Source organism: Xenopus tropicalis, chromosome 2 (genome assembly GCF_000004195.4).
Source record: "Xenopus tropicalis strain Nigerian chromosome 2, UCB_Xtro_10.0, whole genome shotgun sequence".
In the NCBI taxonomy this organism is placed as follows: Eukaryota; Metazoa; Chordata; class Amphibia; order Anura; family Pipidae; genus Xenopus; species Xenopus tropicalis.
Genome location: NC_030678.2, coordinates 143,449,613 through 143,469,423, shown reverse-complemented (window position 1 = coordinate 143,469,423; position 19,811 = coordinate 143,449,613). Strand labels below are relative to the sequence as shown.

Here is a 19,811-nt window from a genome sequence, read left to right as displayed (position 1 = left end):
ACTCAACAGTACCATGATTTCCATGTAAAAATACACTGAAAATGCAATTACTGGATATAAGTAGCAAATGACCAGTGAGGCTGCTTCCTGTCATACATTAAGCATTAAAAATAATTTAAACATGAATTAAACCAGGAAGTGCTTAAAAAGAAAAGGAAAGCAGTTAAACCCAATAGGATTGTTTTGCCCCAAATATGGATTCACGCAGCTTAGTTACCATCAAGTAAAAGGTACTGTTTTATCATTACAGAGGAAAAGGAATTAATTCTTAAAAATTTAGAATTATTTGCGTAAAGGACATGTCAACCCCAAAAATAACTTTCCAATACAAATGTTTTAAACATTTTCAGTGCTTTTAAAAATTTTGTAAATGTAATTGCATTTGCTGAACTCTTGGTTGTTACTTTTTAAACAATGTTGCAAAGATCAGTCTCCTCCATCAAGGCAGGTCTGTCAGTCTGCTGCCTTGTGTTACATTTAGCGTTGGACTGGCCCACAGGGATACCAGGAAAAATCCCAGTGGGCCCTCCTGTTTCTAGCCATTTGGCCTAATGCATGGTCATTACTTATTTTTCTATGGGAATAAAACAACTAAATACATAGAAGAATAGATTATAGTATATAAAGATAAAAAAGACTAAGAAAATATAGAGACTGAGTAAGAAGTGGATGAAAAATAGTTTGGAGAGTGGAAACTTGGTCTAGGTTTTCTGGTGGGCCCCTGGGGTCCCAGTCTAACTCTGGTTATATTGTTTCAAGAGTCAGAGCGCCAGGGCAGGGAATAGAAAGGACAGACACTGCTTTTAATAGCAGTTACTGTATATATACAATTAACTAAAAAACTATTACAATTGTGTAATAAATGTATATTGCAAAGTTGCTTTAGAATCTTTTTTTTCTTTTATTAGGCAAAAAATTATATTATGGGTTGACTTGTCCTTTCAAATGGAGTCTTTGGAAAAAGTCCATCCCAGAATTTGGAACCCATATCTATACTTGTGTTTTGCTTTCCTTTTTACTGAGATTAATAACATGTCTATATAAATGAAACTGATTGCTAATCAATAGTCATCAAGTGCAGTATACATTAATATTTATTGTATCAAAATAGCTGCAGAAAGGTTCTTGGAATCATTTATTTATAATTTGTATACTATATGTTCTTCTCCAGTGCCTTTTGCACTATAGTATATTGGTCTGTGCTATGGAGCTGGGCTGTTATATCTTGACATTTCCTTTGAGGTTGCCATTTGCCAAGAAAAGGGTACTTGTGCCTGGAGACTTGCCAGTTGTACTCTCTGGTTCAAAGACAAAAAATAACCTGTCGAGCTTGTGCCAAAAATACACCAGTTTAAAGTTGTAATTGGTGTCCATTTTCAAATACCATCTATAAATAAGTGATACTCTTGACCTTTGCATTTACCACTCAGTATGCGTGTATGCTTTTAGAGATCAATAATACTAAAACATAATTTAATTAAATCCCTCGAAGAAAGCTTCCCCAAGTATTATGTTTTACAAGCAACTGTTATGTTTGATGTATGCAGTTTTTATTTATCAGTAAGAACAAAAAAGAAAGCTTTAGCAAGTTTCAACCCACTGGTTAATACAGGTATGGGATCCGTTATTCAGAAACTTGTTATTCAGAAAGCTCCGAATTACGGGAAGGCCATGTCCCATAGGCTCCATTTTAATCCAATAATTTAAATGGTAAAAATGAGTTTCTTTTTCTCTGTGATAATAAAACAGCACCTTGTACTTGATCCCAACTAAGATATAATGAATCCTTATTGGAGGATAAACAATCCTACTTGGTTTATTTAATGTTTAATTATTTTAGCAGACTGAAGGCTAAAGGTATGGAGATCAAAATTATGAAAAGATCCCTTATCTGGAAATCTCCAGGTCCTGAGAATTCTGGATAACAGGTCCCATACCTGTATAACTCTTGTTCTCATTTGCCCCTTTGACTGTTAACAGTGGGAATATGGGTTACACCTATATCCCTTCCAATCAGGTTAATCCCTCACTTGCTTTGCTAAAGTGTTGTGTGTTTGCTCTTAAACATATATACATTGCTAATATCACAGCAGAGTCACCATTTACACACTGTTTCCAATACTTCCTATTCTACAAGGATTTAAAATGATCTTGAGCCAAGTCAAAATGCAACATTTAGGGCAGGTAAAGGTATCCCTTTAAATTTTACAAAAACAATTTTTATAGGTATGCAGACACAAAATTATTTTTACTCGTGTTTCTTAAAATAATGTTTAATATGGGCATTTCTTGATAGCCTGCATTTCATAATGACATATTCATTTTTTAGGGTGGGACAGTTATAGGCAGTGCAAGATGTCAAGATTTCCGAGGCCGAGAGGGTCGCCTTAAAGCAGCCTGCAATCTGGTTAAGAAAGGAATTACCAACTTGTGTGTGATTGGTGGAGATGGCAGCTTGACTGGAGCAGACACCTTTCGAACAGAGTGGAGCAACTTGCTGGCTGATTTAGTAAAAGCAGGTAATCCCACCTAATCCTAATTCATGGTTTTAGTCCAAATATAGATATTTTTTTAAGTGAATCTACTTTCTATTACTTACACAATAAATCCTAACATAAATTTACTTGCCACCCTGGCAGAAGCACAAGAGCACTAAAATGTGCAAGAACATTCCCCGTATGCATGTAACACTTGCCTGGGGGAATGGCTGTACTCTGCATCTCATACTGGAATAAAAAATCCAAAGGAGCGGGTTAGGGGATGGGTAAGAGGCAGGATGGGGGCCATTACATGCCTCCCCCACCCCCCCATCATAAATGCATCACTTGCAAATGCAGGCAATGCTGTATTCATGGGGCTAGCCTCAGGTCTTTGTGCTCCAAAACAAAGTGCAGAGAATTGCACCAATTTGTGAAAGGAGGACAGGGGCAAAATGATTTAAAAAAAAATTGCATTGCATTTTTTTTGTATTTTGTCGTCTGCCTTCTTAAAAATGATCCTGATGGTAAATGACCCCTACTATGTTATGCTGTGTTTTCAACTTGGAACCCTTGATACCTTGTCGAGCTCCAAATTGCAAGAGTATTTTAACATCTTCAAGTTTGCAATTTAGACACCCTTTAATGAAGTTGTCTAAGGGCCGTGGCAGACAGGGAGATTAGTCGCCCACGACAAATCTCCCTTGTCGCAGGCGACTAATCTCCCCGATATGCCATCCCACCAGCTTGAATGCAATTCACCGGTGGGATGGCAACTTCGGCGTCCATATGCCATCCCACTGGCGATTTACATTCTAGCCGGTGGGATGGCATGTCGGGGAGATTAGTCGCCCGCAACAAGGGAGATTTGTCACGGGCAACTAATCTCCCCCTGTCTGCCGCGGCCCTAAACCCTTATTGATTCTACCTTGTATGACACACGGAGCTAATAGTAGGAGCTACTAGTAGCAGCTACTTGTCACGGCTACTAAGGGCTCTGGCACACGGAGAGATTAGTCGCCCGCGACAAATCTCCCTGTTCGCTGGCAACTAATCTCCCCGGATTGCCATCCCACCGGCGAAAATGTAAGTCTCCGGTGGGATGGCACACGCTGCGCAGGCGATTTTGGCAGATTGCCGAAAATGCCTCGCGAGGCAACTTCGGCGATTTGCCGAAATCGCCTGTGCAGCATGTGCCATCCCACCGGTGACTTACATTTTTTCGCCGGTGGGATGGTAGTTTGGGGAGATTAGTCGCCTGTGACAAGGGAGATTTGTCGCGGGCGACTAATCTCCCTGTGTGCCAGAGCCCTAAAACAAAACTAAGACAATGCTGATCATTTCCTGATAATTGTCTCTTCATGTGTTTTAGCAGAGGCATTTCTCAGTATTGTGCCTTCACCCTAATGGCAAATAACTAGAGATTAACAAAAGTTTTGTATTCTGATCCCATTTGTATACAAGATAACAGGATTCAGATAGAAGCCTGTACTTAACCTTGAATACGAACAGTGCCTTGCCTTCTGCACACATGCATCAGTAACTTTTAACTCTAAACAGCTATGAGTTTTTCACTGATTCAGCTTTTATTATTGACAATATATTTTGTAAATGTCATCTATGAGCTTTTATAAATGAAGGAAACTATGTGTCTTTGTATAGGTAGAATTACTGCTGACGAATCCAAAAAGTCTAGTCATCTGAATATTGTTGGGTTAGTTGGATCCATTGATAATGATTTCTGTGGCACTGATATGACAATCGGTACAGACTCTGCCTTACACAGAATAATGGAAATAGTAGATGCCATCACAACCACTGCACAAAGGTAAGCGGTTACACTTTATATTGTCTTATAATACATATAAAAGAAAGCCATTAAAAAATTACAAAAATCTCACCATGGAGAAATTTTAAACTTCTATTTCTATGGCAATTCAGTGTAATGTTATTCATCAAAATGTTTTTGGGGGTCTTTATCATTATGATTTATTATGTGCACAGTGGCCTTTAACTCCTTCTCGTGAAGGCATATACTCCAACATCTGATCTATTTTACTGGAACATTTGTACAATGCTAAAGGAGAACTAAACCCTAAAAATGAATATAGCTAGAAATACTATATTTTATATATTGAATTTACTGCACCAGCCTAAAGGTTCAGCTTGTCTGTATCAGTAATGATTTGAGCCTTTACAGGTGGACCCTCTTGGATTCATTTAGAAGTGTCCATGACACTGCACATGCTCTGGGCAGCTGATGAGAAGCTAAGCTTAGGGGTTGTCACAAATTATCAAGCAGAAAATTAAGCTGGACTGTCATATAAGCTGATGTTACAGGGCTGATTATTAAATTCTGCTGCTAGTAGCACTGGTTTCAGGGCTGCCATGTTATGTGAATCTGAATTGTTTACTAATCAGCCTTATATTGTGACATTTGTATTCTATATACAGTATATTCAAGCCCTCTCTTTTCATATTCCAGTCTCTCATTCAAATAAATGCATGGTTGCTAGGGTAACTTGGACCCTAGCAACCAGATTGCTGAAACTGAAAACTGCAAAGCTGCTGAATAAAAAGCTAAATAACTCAAAAACAGCAAATAATAGAAAATATATTTTAAAGGTTAACAAACCCTTTAAGATTTAGTTCTTTAAAATTAATGTTTAATAAACCATATATATATATATATATATATATATATATATATATATATTTGGGGAATGCATTTGGGCTACACAAACAGATTGGCAAATTGTATCGGTCTAGTAAGTGCATTCCAAACAGTCTAATGTTGTACCAGTTCACCTATGCACAGGCAAATGGGAATTATTGGCCAGTCAGGTGTGCCATTTCCATTCAATTATTATGCAGTATGATCGTATAGAAGAGTGGAAATTTTCTAAAGGAGGACCGTTTGGAATTGGCGAGATTGATTGTAAGTGTGGGTCTACCATAAACCATACATTGCCTTAAACATTGAATTACAAAGCCTGAGTAAAGCAGTATCAAATTTTATGTGACCATTTGCTTATCCTGTATTTTCTTTTAGTATAAGATAACATACAAATAATATACCATTTTGATCATTTATTACTGTTTTTCAGTCACCAGAGGACCTTTGTTCTTGAAGTGATGGGTCGACACTGTGGGTATGTATTGCACTGTGGGTCATAGAAAATATACTGAATTATCCCAAGCAAAAAGTCATTGTTTCCAAGTGTTTGTTTTCTTATTTCAGTTACTACTTGATACAAGTAGATGTATCAACTTATATTGTTACCTTGGTTTGTATCACAGTACCTATTTTTTATTAGAAGCTGAGCACGTTGAATTTCTGCTTATGGCAGGGTTGAAAAGACCTTCATACATTTTCAGTCAGCAAGAACTGTAGTGTTTTGCTCCCTGACCAACTAGTAAATGCCAATAGGAAAACATCTGCTGTAAAACACCACATACTTAATGCCTCTTTATTCTATAGCTGGTAGTTTCTTTTTTCCCTCTTTCATTTTATTAAAGTAACTCTTTGTATTGTCAACCTAGTATGCCAATTTGATGCAACAGAAACTCCATGCAACTCTCTCTTTTTATAAGGTATTTGGCCTTGATAACGGCTCTTGCCTGTGGTGCTGATTGGGTTTTCATTCCAGAATCACCGCCTGAAGAGAACTGGGAAGAACATCTTTGTAGAAGGTTAAGTGAGGTAATCTAACCTGATATCTTTATTTTTAGGAGAGCGTTTTTGTGTAGTGAAATTATTAGCACTAATTAGCCCTGCAAAATTCCCATATACCAGTTGCTTACTTACTTTTACTGTTATCTAAGACTGTGATAATTGCTAGAAAGCCAAACAGCACAAGGATTTACAATAGAACAGAAAATGTAACTTCTTCATAATGGGTTATTTATGGGATGAAGGCAATTCTGTGCAGGTTCTTTTTGCTGTTACTTCCCATTAATGGCTCCCATACTTTGCTCAATCTGTGCACCCTGATTCCTCATTAGCTTTTACTTTTATGTGTTTATACTGCTTGAGGCTAAATGTTTTCAAAGGTATTTTAGTCACTATTACAACAGGATTTAAGAAATCAAGTATATTTTATGTATATATGTTTGTGCTGCAGAGATTTGTATTGTTTTAATGTGTCTTGTAGCGCCCTCTGTTGGTATAAGTGCTAACTACATATATGCTTTCAGACAAGAGGACGTGGATCACGGCTGAACATTATCATCGTTGCTGAAGGCGCAATTGATCTGAATGGCAAACCCATTACATCCGATCTAGTTAAAGATGTAAGTTGAATTCAGACTTAGTAGCAATGTAAATGGGGTATATAGTAAATAGGGACATGGGAGAAGTTTTGCCACCAAATGAATAGCACCAAAATTATAGCTACACATTATACTTAGTAGAGAACAGATGTATAGTTAAAAAGGAAAAGCTGAAACTGCCAGCTATTAATATGTCTCACTAATATAATGAGCCACCATCAACAGACTTTTTGCTACCACAATAGCACCAACCAGTGTTAGAACTATAGCCAACCATGCTAACGGATAGATTACTGTTAAGTTGGCAAGTCAACATATTAACTTTTATTGTAACTTGTAAGCTAATGCTTGTTCTGTTTACATACATATCAGTTAGTGGTAAAACGTCTGGGATATGACACAAGGGTCACTGTGCTTGGACATGTTCAGCGAGGTGGAACACCATCCGCCTTCGACAGAATTTTGGTAAGAAGAAATTGTGCTCTGTCTTTATTAATTGTTTCGCCTCATAAAATATGGCATATTACTTGGCTGTCATGTCTGGGGGAACGTAGTTAGCCTTAAATGGCAATTATATTTGTCCATTAGGGAAGCCGAATGGGTGTTGAAGCTGTGATGGCCCTGTTGGAAGGAACACCAGATACACCAGCTTGTGTGGTCAGTTTGTCTGGAAATCAAGCAATTAGACTTCCACTGATGGAATGTGTACAAGTGGTAAGAAAATTTCCATCAATCAGCATAGCAAACCAAACTAAATTCTTCAATAATGTTATAGACCAGGTAATTAACTTGTTTTTTATACTAACAGACTAAGGACGTGACACAGGCGATGACTGAGAAGAGGTTTGATGAGGCCCTTAAATTACGAGGAAGGTAAGAGCTTTGAGCAAGTGTTTTGCATTCACATGGTAATACCAATAATAATTGGTATTAATGCATCTGTTATATGTGGCTGTTTATTTGGTAATAAAAAAGCAAAGCTACATAGCTATTTTTAACTCTTGCTGTGTCAGTGCATTGAGGTATCTGGCCATTTTGTGTTTCTATGCCACAAGGCAGACCATATCGATACCATATACTTGGGTAACTCCAAACGTGCTTTTGTGCTGCTGTTAGAGATTGCATATATTATTCATTGTGGATCTTGGTATAATAGTGAGTGCAGACTGCCTATGTATGCTCAGAAGAGCTCACAAAAGATGCACCCACACACTGAAGCTGGTAAAGTGTTCAATAGCAGTGCTGACCGTAACTGTTAACAATGAATAATTTTGAAAATGCTTTACTGTGAAAGTGCAGCTTTTTGGAGTATGGAAAATTTTGCAACACTCCCATTTTATTTACGTTCTCTGCTCAAAAGGCTCCTTACACTATATATAATTTACAACCCCTTTCATTACACCTACAGTAGCTATTGATATGATTCACAGTATTAACTGTTTGCCCTGAGCTTTCCTCACCAGGGTACTGAGGCTCCAGTTACGTTTATTAATTTCCTGTTATTTATATAGCTCCAACACAGTTCTGCAGCGCTTTACAGAGATTATTCATCATTCACATCAGTCTCTGCCCTATCTCATTCACACATGCTATAGGCAATATAGTCAGGAGCCACTTAACCTGTGTGTATGTTTTTGGAGTGTGGAAGGAAACCCACACAGACACGGGAAGAACATTCCTTGCAGATAGTGTCCAGGCCAGGATTGAATTTAGGACCTCAGTACTGCAAGGCAGAAGTGCTACTCACTGAGCCACCATGCTGCCCATACTCCAAGGCAATGTAATACTTTAAGCTTACAATGTTACAATTCACTAAATTCTTTTTGTAATCATAGTATATGCATATGTGTAAAAAGTAGAAATCTGTGAATAGAATTAGACAATTATTACACCCAGTTGACTGTTAAAAGTGATCAGCTGCTTTATTTTTGCAGGAGTTTTGAAAACAACTGGAAGGTTTATAGAACCTTGGCTCATGTCAGACCTACAGCTACAAAGGTACAGAGCAGGGGATTTTAATTCTTTTTGTGTGTAAATAACTGCCGACTGTTGTTCAACATTTAGTATCTTTTAACCAGGTTATAGTGTTTGAAACTATGGTATTAATCATCATATGATGTACAATAGTTCAGATACAATCTTAGAAAGCCCCTGAAAGCAAATCTTAAAGGAATAATATCATGGGAAAATGTGTTAAAGGGGACCTGTCACCCTAAGAAATAATTCCAAATCCTTTTGAATCAGGTTAATATAGCAAAATAAACTTTACTTACACTATTTCAATTATTGAATTTATTTTCCCTTCAGTCTTGAAATTAGTAGTCACAGCCAGCAGGGCACCGCCATTTTGTGTTATTTGTGTTGTGTTATTAAGACAAGCTTTGTATTACCCCAAAATCTTATGCATTTGCCATCTAGGTGATGTATAGGAAGTGCTGAATGGACCGTTAAAGTAATTATTATTAAAAATCTGAGCTGTCAATCATATATTGCCTGCCCCTATGCCTGCGGCATAGAGGCGGGGCAGGCAACATATGATTGACAGCTCATATTTTTAAATAGATTTATAACAGGTATAGATGATTTAATTAAAAAAAGAATTTGAGTTTCATGTTTAATCTTCAAAGGGCTTTTATTATACAACTTTTTATATGTGGGTGACAGGTCCCCTTTAATAGAGCTTCTCCAGCAAAATCCTGCATTGAAACCATTTTGTGCAAACAGATTTTTTTATATTTCATTTTGAAATTTCACATGGGGCTAGCCATATTCGTAATTTCCCGGGGTGCTGCAGCCATGTGACTTGTGCTCTAATAAACTTCAGTCACACTTTACCACTGCACTGCAAGTTGAAGTGATATCACCCCCTTCCTTTCCCCCCATCAACCAATCAGCATAACAATGGGAAGCAGGTCTGGACTGGGATTCAAAATAGGCCCTGGCGTTCCAGGTACACAGAGGCCCAAACAGCCCCACCAACCCAATAAATAGTGACTGTCTGTGGCATCTTACAGCAGCCCCTTTGACATTTGCCAGAACTCACAGATTGCCAGTCTGGGCCTGATGGGAAGGAAGCAATTTAGCACCTACCTGACACCTGTATTGCTAAAAGTGGTAGATATTAAAATAGCACTCAATAGTAAAACTCCTCCAGTTACATGGGAGCAGGAGAAACAATAGGTTACCTGAAAGCAGTTCTAATGTGTAGCGCTGGCTCCTTCTGAAAGCTCAGACTCAGGCACAATATTACAGCTAAAAAAATACATTTGTTGGTTCAAGAATAACATTTTAAATGGTAGAGTGAATTATTTGCCATGTAAACAGTGTAATTTTATACACAGGCTTTTTAGTTTGGCACCGTAGCTGTGTGTTAAGGTCCCCATACACTGTAAGATCCGCTCGCTTGGCGAGATCGCCAAGCGAGCGGATCTTCCCCCGATATCCCCACCTACGGGTGGGCGATATCGGGGAGCCAGATGCTTTAAAAAAAAAAAATAATCCGATCGTTTGGCCCTGGGGCCAAACGATCGGATTATATTGCGGCAGATGGGCAGTCGGTTCGGGGACCGCATCAACGAGCTGATGCGGTCCCCGATCCGACCAGATTTTCTAACCTGCCCGATCGAGATCTGGACGATTTGAGGCCAGATATCGGTCGGGCAGGCTAGTCGGGAGTGCCCATACACGGACCGATTAGCTGCCGAATCGGTCCAAGGGACCGATATCGGCAGCTACTATCGGCCCGTGTATGGGGACCTTAAGGAAGCTGTTACTTCTAAGAAGTATTCATTCTCAATCTATGTTATGTTCCCTTTATAGAGTGGGTATAATCTGGCTATTCTGAATGTTGGAGCACCCGCAGCAGGCATGAATGCAGCAGTGAGGTCCACAGTGAGAATTGGCATTATTCAAGGTCACACAATGTTTGCTGTTCATGATGGATTTGAGGGGCTTGCAAAAGGACAGGTACATTGGTATTTTAAATAGTTTCTTCCTCTTCTATGACTGATATCTTACTATGCCTGTAGAATTTGTAAAGCCCTTGTAATTGAAATAGTTCATATAGTGTTCCCTTCAATGACAGCTTGAAGAAATTGGATGGAGCGGTGTTGGTGGATGGACTGGACAAGGAGGATCACGTCTTGGCACTAAGAGGTAAATTATATTGTGCTCTTTTGGGTGTATTTTCATTATCTTGAATCAGCCATATTGCCATATCTAGTTATTGCTGTACATAGGTCTCTCTGTTGCACCTTTCTTCCTGTTATATTTGTACTAGGAATGGGCAGGAGCTGCAAAGTACTGACCAGAGCAGCACTAATAATCTTATTATCTTTCACCATTAGTTACAGATGTAGTAGCATAAGACCACTGCCCCATAAGTACTAAAGGCAAAGGAACCCCTCTTAGAAGTATCCAGATTTTGCCCCTTAGTCAGCCCATAGTACTATGGGCCACTTTGCCAAGGCAACAGAGGCGTAACTGCATAGGAACCATCCCTGCAGGTTGCTGGAGGACCCAGGAGTGTAAGGCCCTAAATAAAAAGCAATGTTAATATGCCTTGTCAGAATGGGTTGACTGAATTAGCTATGGGGCCAAGTAACATCATCAGCAACATAATTACACCACTGCAAGGCCTTGCAGTGGTGATATCACACAGCAGTTGCACTGTACCTAATGAAAGGGAGGATAGGGGAAGGAAGTATTAAATAAAGTAGCTATGGAGGATCACCTCCAGCCATTTGCATATCTTTGCTCACCTTATAGTGCTTACTGGAGGTTAGACCCTGAAATCATAAAACTAATAAAATACATATTTTCCATCCTATATAATCTTGTTGCTGACTAATGAATTTTACTCACCTGTCTTCATCGTTGGCTTCACAGCAGCTTTTTGATCTGTGCCTTTAAATATCTGAGTTAAGGTAGAAATTTGCCCATACTATCTTGCTAAATTCAGTGATATGACTGGTAACCCCTTCATGACTATAATAATAATAAAAAACATATTAGGGCTGGTGTCATTTGTCACTGCAGAATGAATAGCGTTGACTTGTAATGACTGTATGCCGGTCACTCCTAAAGAACATAGAAAGGAATGAACCCTGTTACTGTGATTACTGCTAATTATCTATTGTCTAAAATTATCTAATGTTTTTGACACAGGACTCTGCCCAAGAAATACTTTGAAGACATCAGTAATACCATAAGCAACTATAATATACATGGGCTGATCATTATAGGCGGTTTTGAGGTAAGTCATAATTTGCTTTCTTAAAAATTAATTTTATCCTATTCCATGCCCAAGATAAGGGAAAGTAAAGGGCCAGTAACCTAAAACCGTAAAATACATATTTTACACTTAAGCTTTGTAAGGGCAGAGATTCTTGTTGAGCATGATTGCCAGACTGGCTGGTGATTGGTACACTGGTAACCAAACATTAGCCATTAAAGGTTGGTCATTTAGCAGTTTCCAGATGTATCTGGGGACCCATTTATCCAATTGGCTGATGATTGTATATGCATGCCTGTATGATCATTTCTCAAATAAATCTACCAGCATGTAATAATGAAGAGAGTATGTTCACGCTAATAGCATTCACAAACGTGAAAGAGATGTAAAACTACTTTGAACAGATTAAACAGTAGAGTTGAGTAGAATTATTCAGTCATTCTTAAATATCAAGGAGAAGATATATTAAGTATCACTAGATGTGACAATTCGTGTGTTCATGATACTGTTTGCAATTTTTAGGCATTTACAGGCAGCTTGGAACTGATGGAAGGGCGTTGCAAGTATGAAGAACTATGCATACCCATTGTTGTTATCCCCGCCACTGTGTCAAACAATGTTCCTGGATCTGATTTCAGTATTGGTGCAGATACGGCTCTTAACACAATTACAGTTGTAAGTACTTCTCACTTTTACAATATACCTGGGTTTCCCTCTAAATGTTTACCTCTTGAACATACATATAATAAGAATTGCTTATATTGCATTTATAATTAATAAATAGAAAATGCAAGGGTATAGCTTATGTCTACTTTCTTATGTCTTTCTTTTGCAATCCCAATTGGGCTGCTGTTAAATTTGAGCGGAGGTAGTCTGTCTTTCTTCTGCCAAAGCATAGAGTATGCCATGTTTCTGTGCTTACTCATGGTAAAGAGAGAGACAATAATGAATTGTAGCTTAGCCCTTCTATTAATAGGATATGTTCTCCTGGCAGTTCACATTATCTGCTGGGTGAAACACCCCTTTCTGCCAGCTTTGTTTCATTTGTGTGAGTGGCACATTGTAATCTATGGCTAAGCCACGCATGGCTGTTTCTTTGCTTGTGTTTAAACATAGGAGGAGAAACATCTGATAAGCTCTCATCTGCTCCTTATGTTTCTACACTGATACTATTGCATCTGCCTGTGTACACACACAAAGTTGATTTTGTTGCAGAAATGCGGAAGTAAGCATTTTTGTGCTGAAATCCATTCCATGTGTTAGACACAGGCTGAGACGGTGCCTGCAAGTGCAGATACATTTAGGAGCAGATAAAAATGTATTGGCCGTTTCTCCACCTGAGCTTAAATGCAAGATGAAAAACGCCCACATCTAGCATTAGCCTAAGGCTGTCCATTCCTTGCTTATATTAGGTACATGGCTATTGACCAATAAACAGATAACGCTTAATATAAATGGGTAATTGTGCAGTTCTGCTTGATAACTTAAATTCTGTAGAATAATTTTTAAACCGCTTATATATTTTCTGCTCTGGCACACAGGGAGATTAGTCGCCTGCGACAAAACTCCCTGTTCGCAGGCGACTAATCTCCCCGAGTTGCCTTCACCTGCCATCCGACCGGCGAAAATGTAAGTCGGCGGTGGGATGTCACACGCGGTGGTGTGATTTTGCGCAAATCGCCGAAAAAGCCTCGCGAGTCTTTTTCAGAGATTTCCCGAAATCGCGCCGCCGCGTGTGCCATCCCACCGGCGGCTTACATTGTCGCCGGTGGGATGGCAGGTGAAGGCAACTCGGGGAGATTAGTCGCCTGCAAACAGGGAGATTTGTCGCGGGCGACTAATCTCCCCGTGTGCCAGAGCCCTTATACTTGCATTTAAAACCCCAAAGTGAGTACATGTAGATAACAACTCACATGCCCCTTTGCTTGCCTATGCATTTAGAACAACTTAATAACATAGGTACAGCCTATCATGTTTTTGTAAACTTTGTCCCTTTAGTTTTTTGGGTATCCCTGGCCTTAGTGCAGACATGAAGTATCCTTAATTAAACTGCTTTTCTTCTCTGTTGTTATCAAAAAGCAGAAAGACCAGCAGCATTTCATATTGAGTAAGCTAGGGGTTAAGTCAGTTGGTTACGTTTGTCCACAGATACCTGTTTCAACATTTCCTTCTTGCATTGTTACCCATTTGCTGGCTAGCTGGAGGCTAATGTGGCATGGCTAGTATGACATGTTCTTTTCATAGGTGCATCCTAGATCCATTGCCTCCCATCTGTGGTTCTGCCACTACAGCAACAGCAGGTTGCTAAAACATTTAACACGTATGAAATCGTGAGCATTGCAGTTATGTAATAGAAATATAATACACTTATAATCTGTAAAATATATTCTTCTAAACACTGCTTAGTGAAGTCATAAGTTAAAATAGGTGCTTAGTGATGTCATTGAAATTTGTGCATCATAAAAACATAACAAACGCCCTGTTTTAAATACAAGAATGCTTCAAATCCCATGTCTTGTGCAAATGACTAGCCTAAATATTGATTTGGACCTTTATATATGGTCATGGAACTCCTTGGACAGTAACCTTAAGTTTTACACAGAGAGTACATTATTCCTCATATATTTACCCCTTCCTGCCCTAGCATTGCTAACTAGAGTTCCTGCAAGATTGTTTATAAAATTTAAAAAAAAAAGTCTAATAACAAACAAACATGTTAAAATTGATGTCTTTTTTTCCCCCACCACAGACCTGCGATCGAATCAAGCAGTCTGCCGCAGGCACTAAGCGAAGAGTCTTTATCATTGAGACAATGGGAGGTTACTGTGGTTATCTGGCTACAATGGCAGGATTTGCTGCCGGTGCTGACGCAGCTTATATTTATGAAGAACAATTCAGCATACATGATTTACAAGTAAGGGCATCAAAAATAATGCTTTGATAATCAGAGAGTGTGAGATGTTTAAGGAACTACATTCATCAGGCTGGGGGTGTTTTCCTTTCCCTTCCATACTCTTCTACTCGGAAAGGTGTTATGGGAAGACACCGCAGGGAGTGGTATTTACCTATGTATTTAGTAATTTACCTGCACCACAGTATGGAGATGGCTGTTCCATGTTAGCCATAGTAAATAACTACTAGTTAGGACTACCTGCAGCTGTTGTCAGTATAAAATACTGTTGTCAGTATAAAATGTGAACGTTCATGCATACCCCTTGTAATAGAATGTTTATGGTTCAGCAGATGCTACTGTAGTAATGGTGAAATAAAGTCTGGGATTACAGTTAAATCAGTAGTAAAGAATCATAATAGCTCTCTGGACTATATACCTTATTATTTACAATGCATTTTTCCTACACTGTTGCTTATATTCTGGATCTCCCCAATCCCTTCCCTATCCACTTGGTTATCAGCCCTTTTATGTTCTACCTTACCTGCACTGACTGTCAGGTTGGTCAGACATATGGCAGCAGTGGCGCTCACAGAACTGATTTTACAGCTAAAATAGTAGGCTGCAGGGTTCTGGATTATGAGAGAGTGTTTGTTTAATCCAAAAGGGTTATTATCAATATTTTTCCTGACTATTATTATTGTAACAGATTAATGTTGAGCACCTTACAGAAAAAATGAAGACCACAGTAAAACGAGGTTTAATACTGAGGTATGTTATCTTTTAAAGGACAAGTAAAGTGAAAAATTCTGAGCATTTGTTAGGCTCCCCCTGTAGGTATATATAAATTTACTAATCAGTATTTTTCTTTCTGTGTTAAAGGAATGAGAGGTGCAATGACAATTATTCAACAGATTTTATATTTAATTTGTATTCTGAAGAAGGAAAAGGTGTTTTTGACTGCAGGAAGAATGTCCTTGGTCACATGCAGCAGGTAAGAGATGTATATTTATGGCAAGTGCTGTATAGGAAGTTACAGGGGCACAAGTTTAGAACTTTTGGGTAATGTAATCTTAGGGCTGTGACAGACGGGGAGATTAGTCGCCGCGCGACAAATCTCCCTTGTCGAAGGCGACTCATCTCCCTGAAATGCCATCACACTGGCTAGAATGTAAATAGCTGGTGGGCTGGCATACGTGGCGCCAAAATCGCCGAAGTTTCCTCTTAAGGCATCTCTGCGCTGGTGGGATGGCATTTTGGGGAAATTAGTTGCCCGCGACAAGTCTCCCCGTCTGTCACAGCCCAAACAAACACCCAGGACTATTTGGGAGCAGTATATATTTAAAGCAGCAAAGGGAATAGGAGATAAGTAATATATAGTATGTAGTATATAATATCTACAAATCACCCACAAAGTGGCTGTAATTACAAGTGTCCATATTAGAATACCAGTGTGAAATATATCCGCTTCCTTTTCAAGAAGGTTCAGCAGAATTCGCTACGCAAAGTGAACTTCCAAAATAAGCCACTCGTAGACATGGCAGTCATGAGTAACAGCTATCGGTACAAAGCTTTGCATAGCACTGTGTATTTTAGTTTTAAGTTGGAGAAAATAATTATTTCTTATCAATGCAGAGACTGACTCTTAACGTTAAAAAAAGCTTTATTTTATAATGTGCTTATGGTGCAGGTTTACATCCATAAATGGGTACAATCTATGGTTCAGAGTTCTGTTCTATGGTATGGGAAAAGTACATTGCCAAATTGTTCCTAGAGTAGCGTGGAGCACTGGCAAGGAAAGGAATAAACGGGCTGGACACACACACAGAGTTTATGGCTTATATTAAGTACACGATAATAACATCCGCAATCAGACCAATCGCATCGCATGAACAAGAGACTTTTTATATTAACCAAAAGCAAATTTTTTAAATTTTTTTATAGGGCGGAACCCCTACTCCCTTTGATCGAAACTTTGGCACAAAAATGGGTGCAAAGGCCGTCCTTTGGATGACAGGGAAAGTGAAGGAATGCTCTAGACATGGTATTTATATTGATAGAAAACTTCCTCTGAAATCATGTGGCTTATCCCAGAATACCGAACAATTAAACTTTTTTCAATCTTGCAGGCCGCATTTTCGCTAACACACCAGACTCGGCTTGTTTGCTGGGAATGCGCAAGCGAAGTCTTGTTTTCCAGCCTCTGGTTGAACTGAAGGAGCAGACTGATTTTGAGTAAGTTACTCTACACTTGCACCATGATCGCTCTTAACGCTTGGTAGCCCTTTATAAGCTATTTTGTGTGCAACATTCTCTTCATATAGCATTTATGGGCTCATTTATCAGTTTTCCAGTTTGTGAATTCAAGTTTGTTTTTCTAAATCGAAGAAACTCGCTCACTTAGTTATTAATACGGAAAACTTGTTCTAATAAGAAAACTTCAATACCTTGAGTTTTTCGAGTTTGCAAATATGGCTTGATTTGGCATAGGACAACTCCCATTGACTGCTATAGAAACTCATAGAAATTTTTATGTTTGGGCACACAGGGAATTTAACACCCAAAAGCATAGGGCCCTTGGGAAAAAAAACAGTGACAAAACTGTAAAGGGAATGTTATACTATATAGAATTCCATAAGCTAAAAATCCCTTACATTGGGTTTTTGAACCATCTTCCGCAGAAGCTGCCTATACACAGGCAGATCATGTCAGCCAATCAACTGATTAGCTGCTTGGAAGTATTCTTTTGAATCTGTTAAAAGGTTGGGAACTGTCCCACAGATTTTCAGTTGAACTGAGATGAGATGTTTGACTGGACCATTGCCGGACACATTCACCTTTTTGTCCTTACTCAGTGTTACTTGTGTTTGGGATAGGTGTCCTGCTTACAGATGAACTTTTGCACAGACTGTAGATTCTTTTTTCCTGTGTATTTTGCACAGTTGTTTTTTTTTTCTTTTTTAGAATTTTGGGAAATTATCATTGCCTTTGCCTTGTGTAAACATGTTTTTTCCAGCTGGGTCACTCTTATACTTTTTGGCAAACTCCAGACTTTCTGTGACATTTCTTCTTGAGCAATTGCTCCTTTTATGCCATCCTCTTTATGCAGAGCTCTTTATACCTACAGTGAAGAATGGCAGTGGTAGCTGTATGTAGTGAATGACTGGATTCTTATACAAGCATCATATTGAGATTTCTTTATATTTCATTCATTTGTCCATGTATATTGGCTCAGGTAACTCAGGTGTAGGAGTTTTGCTATGTACTAAAAATATCTGCCAAACTCTGCTTCATTTTTAGACATCGTCTCCCCAAAGAGCAGTGGTGGCTGAAACTCCGCCCCATCCTGAAAATTCTCGCAAAATATAATATCAGCCTGGACACATCTGAACACGCACATATGGAACACATTACCCGCAAGACATCTCCTCCAGCCCATATCTAGTGCTGGTGCCCCAAGCTTGAAGGTGCTGCCTGTTACAGCTAAAGATGGAAGGGTACATACGAAACCCCCGAATGGTGTGTTTTCAGCATGCAGTGAACTTATTTTGCTATTTGCTAAAACGTTAATTATTGAGATGTTTGCTTTGTAATGTAGATGAGAGATTGAATATAAATCAGTTAAAGGTGCTGTTCTTAGCACTCACTTGCCAAGAATGAACTGTGGTGCCAAATAAAGTATTCTGGGACTACTGACCTGACAGTACTGATACTACTGCTAGCATAGTACTGTATGGTACTACTGACCTGACTAAAACCTGCACATTAACCTATGTAACCAGCCAAATCAGAGTCTCTATCAAATTGCACAATAAACATGTACATTAACCTATGTAACCAGCCAAAATCAGAGTTTCTATCAAACTGCACAATAAACGTGAACATTAACCTATGTAACCAACCAAATCAGAGTCTCTTTCAAACTGCACAATAAACGTGTACATTAACCTGTGTAACCAACCAAATCAGAGTCTCTATCAAACTGCACAATAAACGTGTACATTAACCTATGTAACCAACCAAATCAGAGTCTCTATCAAACTGCACAATAAACATGTACATTAACCTATGTAACCAGCCAAATCAGAGTCTCTATCAAACTGCACAATAAACATGTAAATTAACCTATGTAACCAGGCAGATCAGAGTCTCTATCAAACTGCACAATAAACATGTAAATTAACCTATGTAACCAGGCAGATCAGAGTTTCTATCAAACTGCTGCCATACACTTCTTCAGCTGGTTGTGATATACCAGCAGTAGCTTGGATTTTGGGGTAATATATCTAAACGCATTCTCAAATGGATTGTGCCACACCACTGTACTGCATTCAAGTATAAAACAAAATTAAACATTTATTATAAATGTCAGTTTCATCCTTAAACAGGCACGAAATACTGTATTATTAATGGATAACTGTATTAAAAAATATTGCAATTAAAACCATTAAAACAAAACAATGGTGTTGTGTTTGGGTTTTTAACACTGGAGAACAGAGAGTTTTGGGTTGCAGGTCAGGTCATGTGGGTGGGAGGAGTGGCTAGTTAAAATTACCCAAAACTAAAGTGAGAGATGAGGCCGAAGACCGAGTGCTTTTATACAGGTCATGGAACATGGAGGTAACTTCCTCATATTTTTCAACACAGGCTACATTATTTATTATAAACTACAAGTTTCAGTGAGTCTGTGATAGGAATTACAACACTAAGCACCAATTATAACTGATGACATTACTAAGCACTTTTTATAAGGATATAATTTACAGGATATTCATGGCTCTTGTGTAAAATATATGTGTGTGTGTGTGTGTATATATATATGGACATTTCCAATTACATAATTAGACCTATAGATCACCTAACTGGTAGTTAAAATAACCCAAAACTAAAGTACTCATTAGGCCAATGCTAAGTGCTTTTAGTGGTGGTCATGTACTCA

The 19,811-nt window shown here is 38.6% G+C and overlaps 1 protein-coding gene across 1 annotated transcript in view; it reads left to right on the top strand.

Moving 5' to 3' along the window:
• Positions 1–19,330, top strand: part of pfkm (phosphofructokinase, muscle) — a 36,960-nt gene extending 17,630 nt beyond the window's left edge. Inside the window, exons 6-24 of the mRNA XM_002933709.5 lie at positions 2,330–2,519; positions 4,140–4,305; positions 5,585–5,629; positions 6,072–6,180; positions 6,675–6,770; positions 7,122–7,214; positions 7,338–7,463; positions 7,558–7,622; positions 8,684–8,747; positions 10,569–10,715; positions 10,834–10,904; positions 11,916–12,003; positions 12,505–12,657; positions 14,732–14,896; positions 15,582–15,643; positions 15,755–15,866; positions 16,817–16,916; positions 17,002–17,107; positions 18,173–19,330. Of these exons, the coding sequence (XP_002933755.1) occupies positions 2,330–2,519; positions 4,140–4,305; positions 5,585–5,629; positions 6,072–6,180; positions 6,675–6,770; positions 7,122–7,214; positions 7,338–7,463; positions 7,558–7,622; positions 8,684–8,747; positions 10,569–10,715; positions 10,834–10,904; positions 11,916–12,003; positions 12,505–12,657; positions 14,732–14,896; positions 15,582–15,643; positions 15,755–15,866; positions 16,817–16,916; positions 17,002–17,107; positions 18,173–18,317 (2,103 nt within the window). The 3' untranslated portion in view covers positions 18,318–19,330. The remainder of the gene's footprint in view (positions 1–2,329; positions 2,520–4,139; positions 4,306–5,584; positions 5,630–6,071; positions 6,181–6,674; positions 6,771–7,121; positions 7,215–7,337; positions 7,464–7,557; positions 7,623–8,683; positions 8,748–10,568; positions 10,716–10,833; positions 10,905–11,915; positions 12,004–12,504; positions 12,658–14,731; positions 14,897–15,581; positions 15,644–15,754; positions 15,867–16,816; positions 16,917–17,001; positions 17,108–18,172) is intronic.
• The last annotated feature ends 481 nt before the right edge of the window (positions 19,331–19,811 follow it).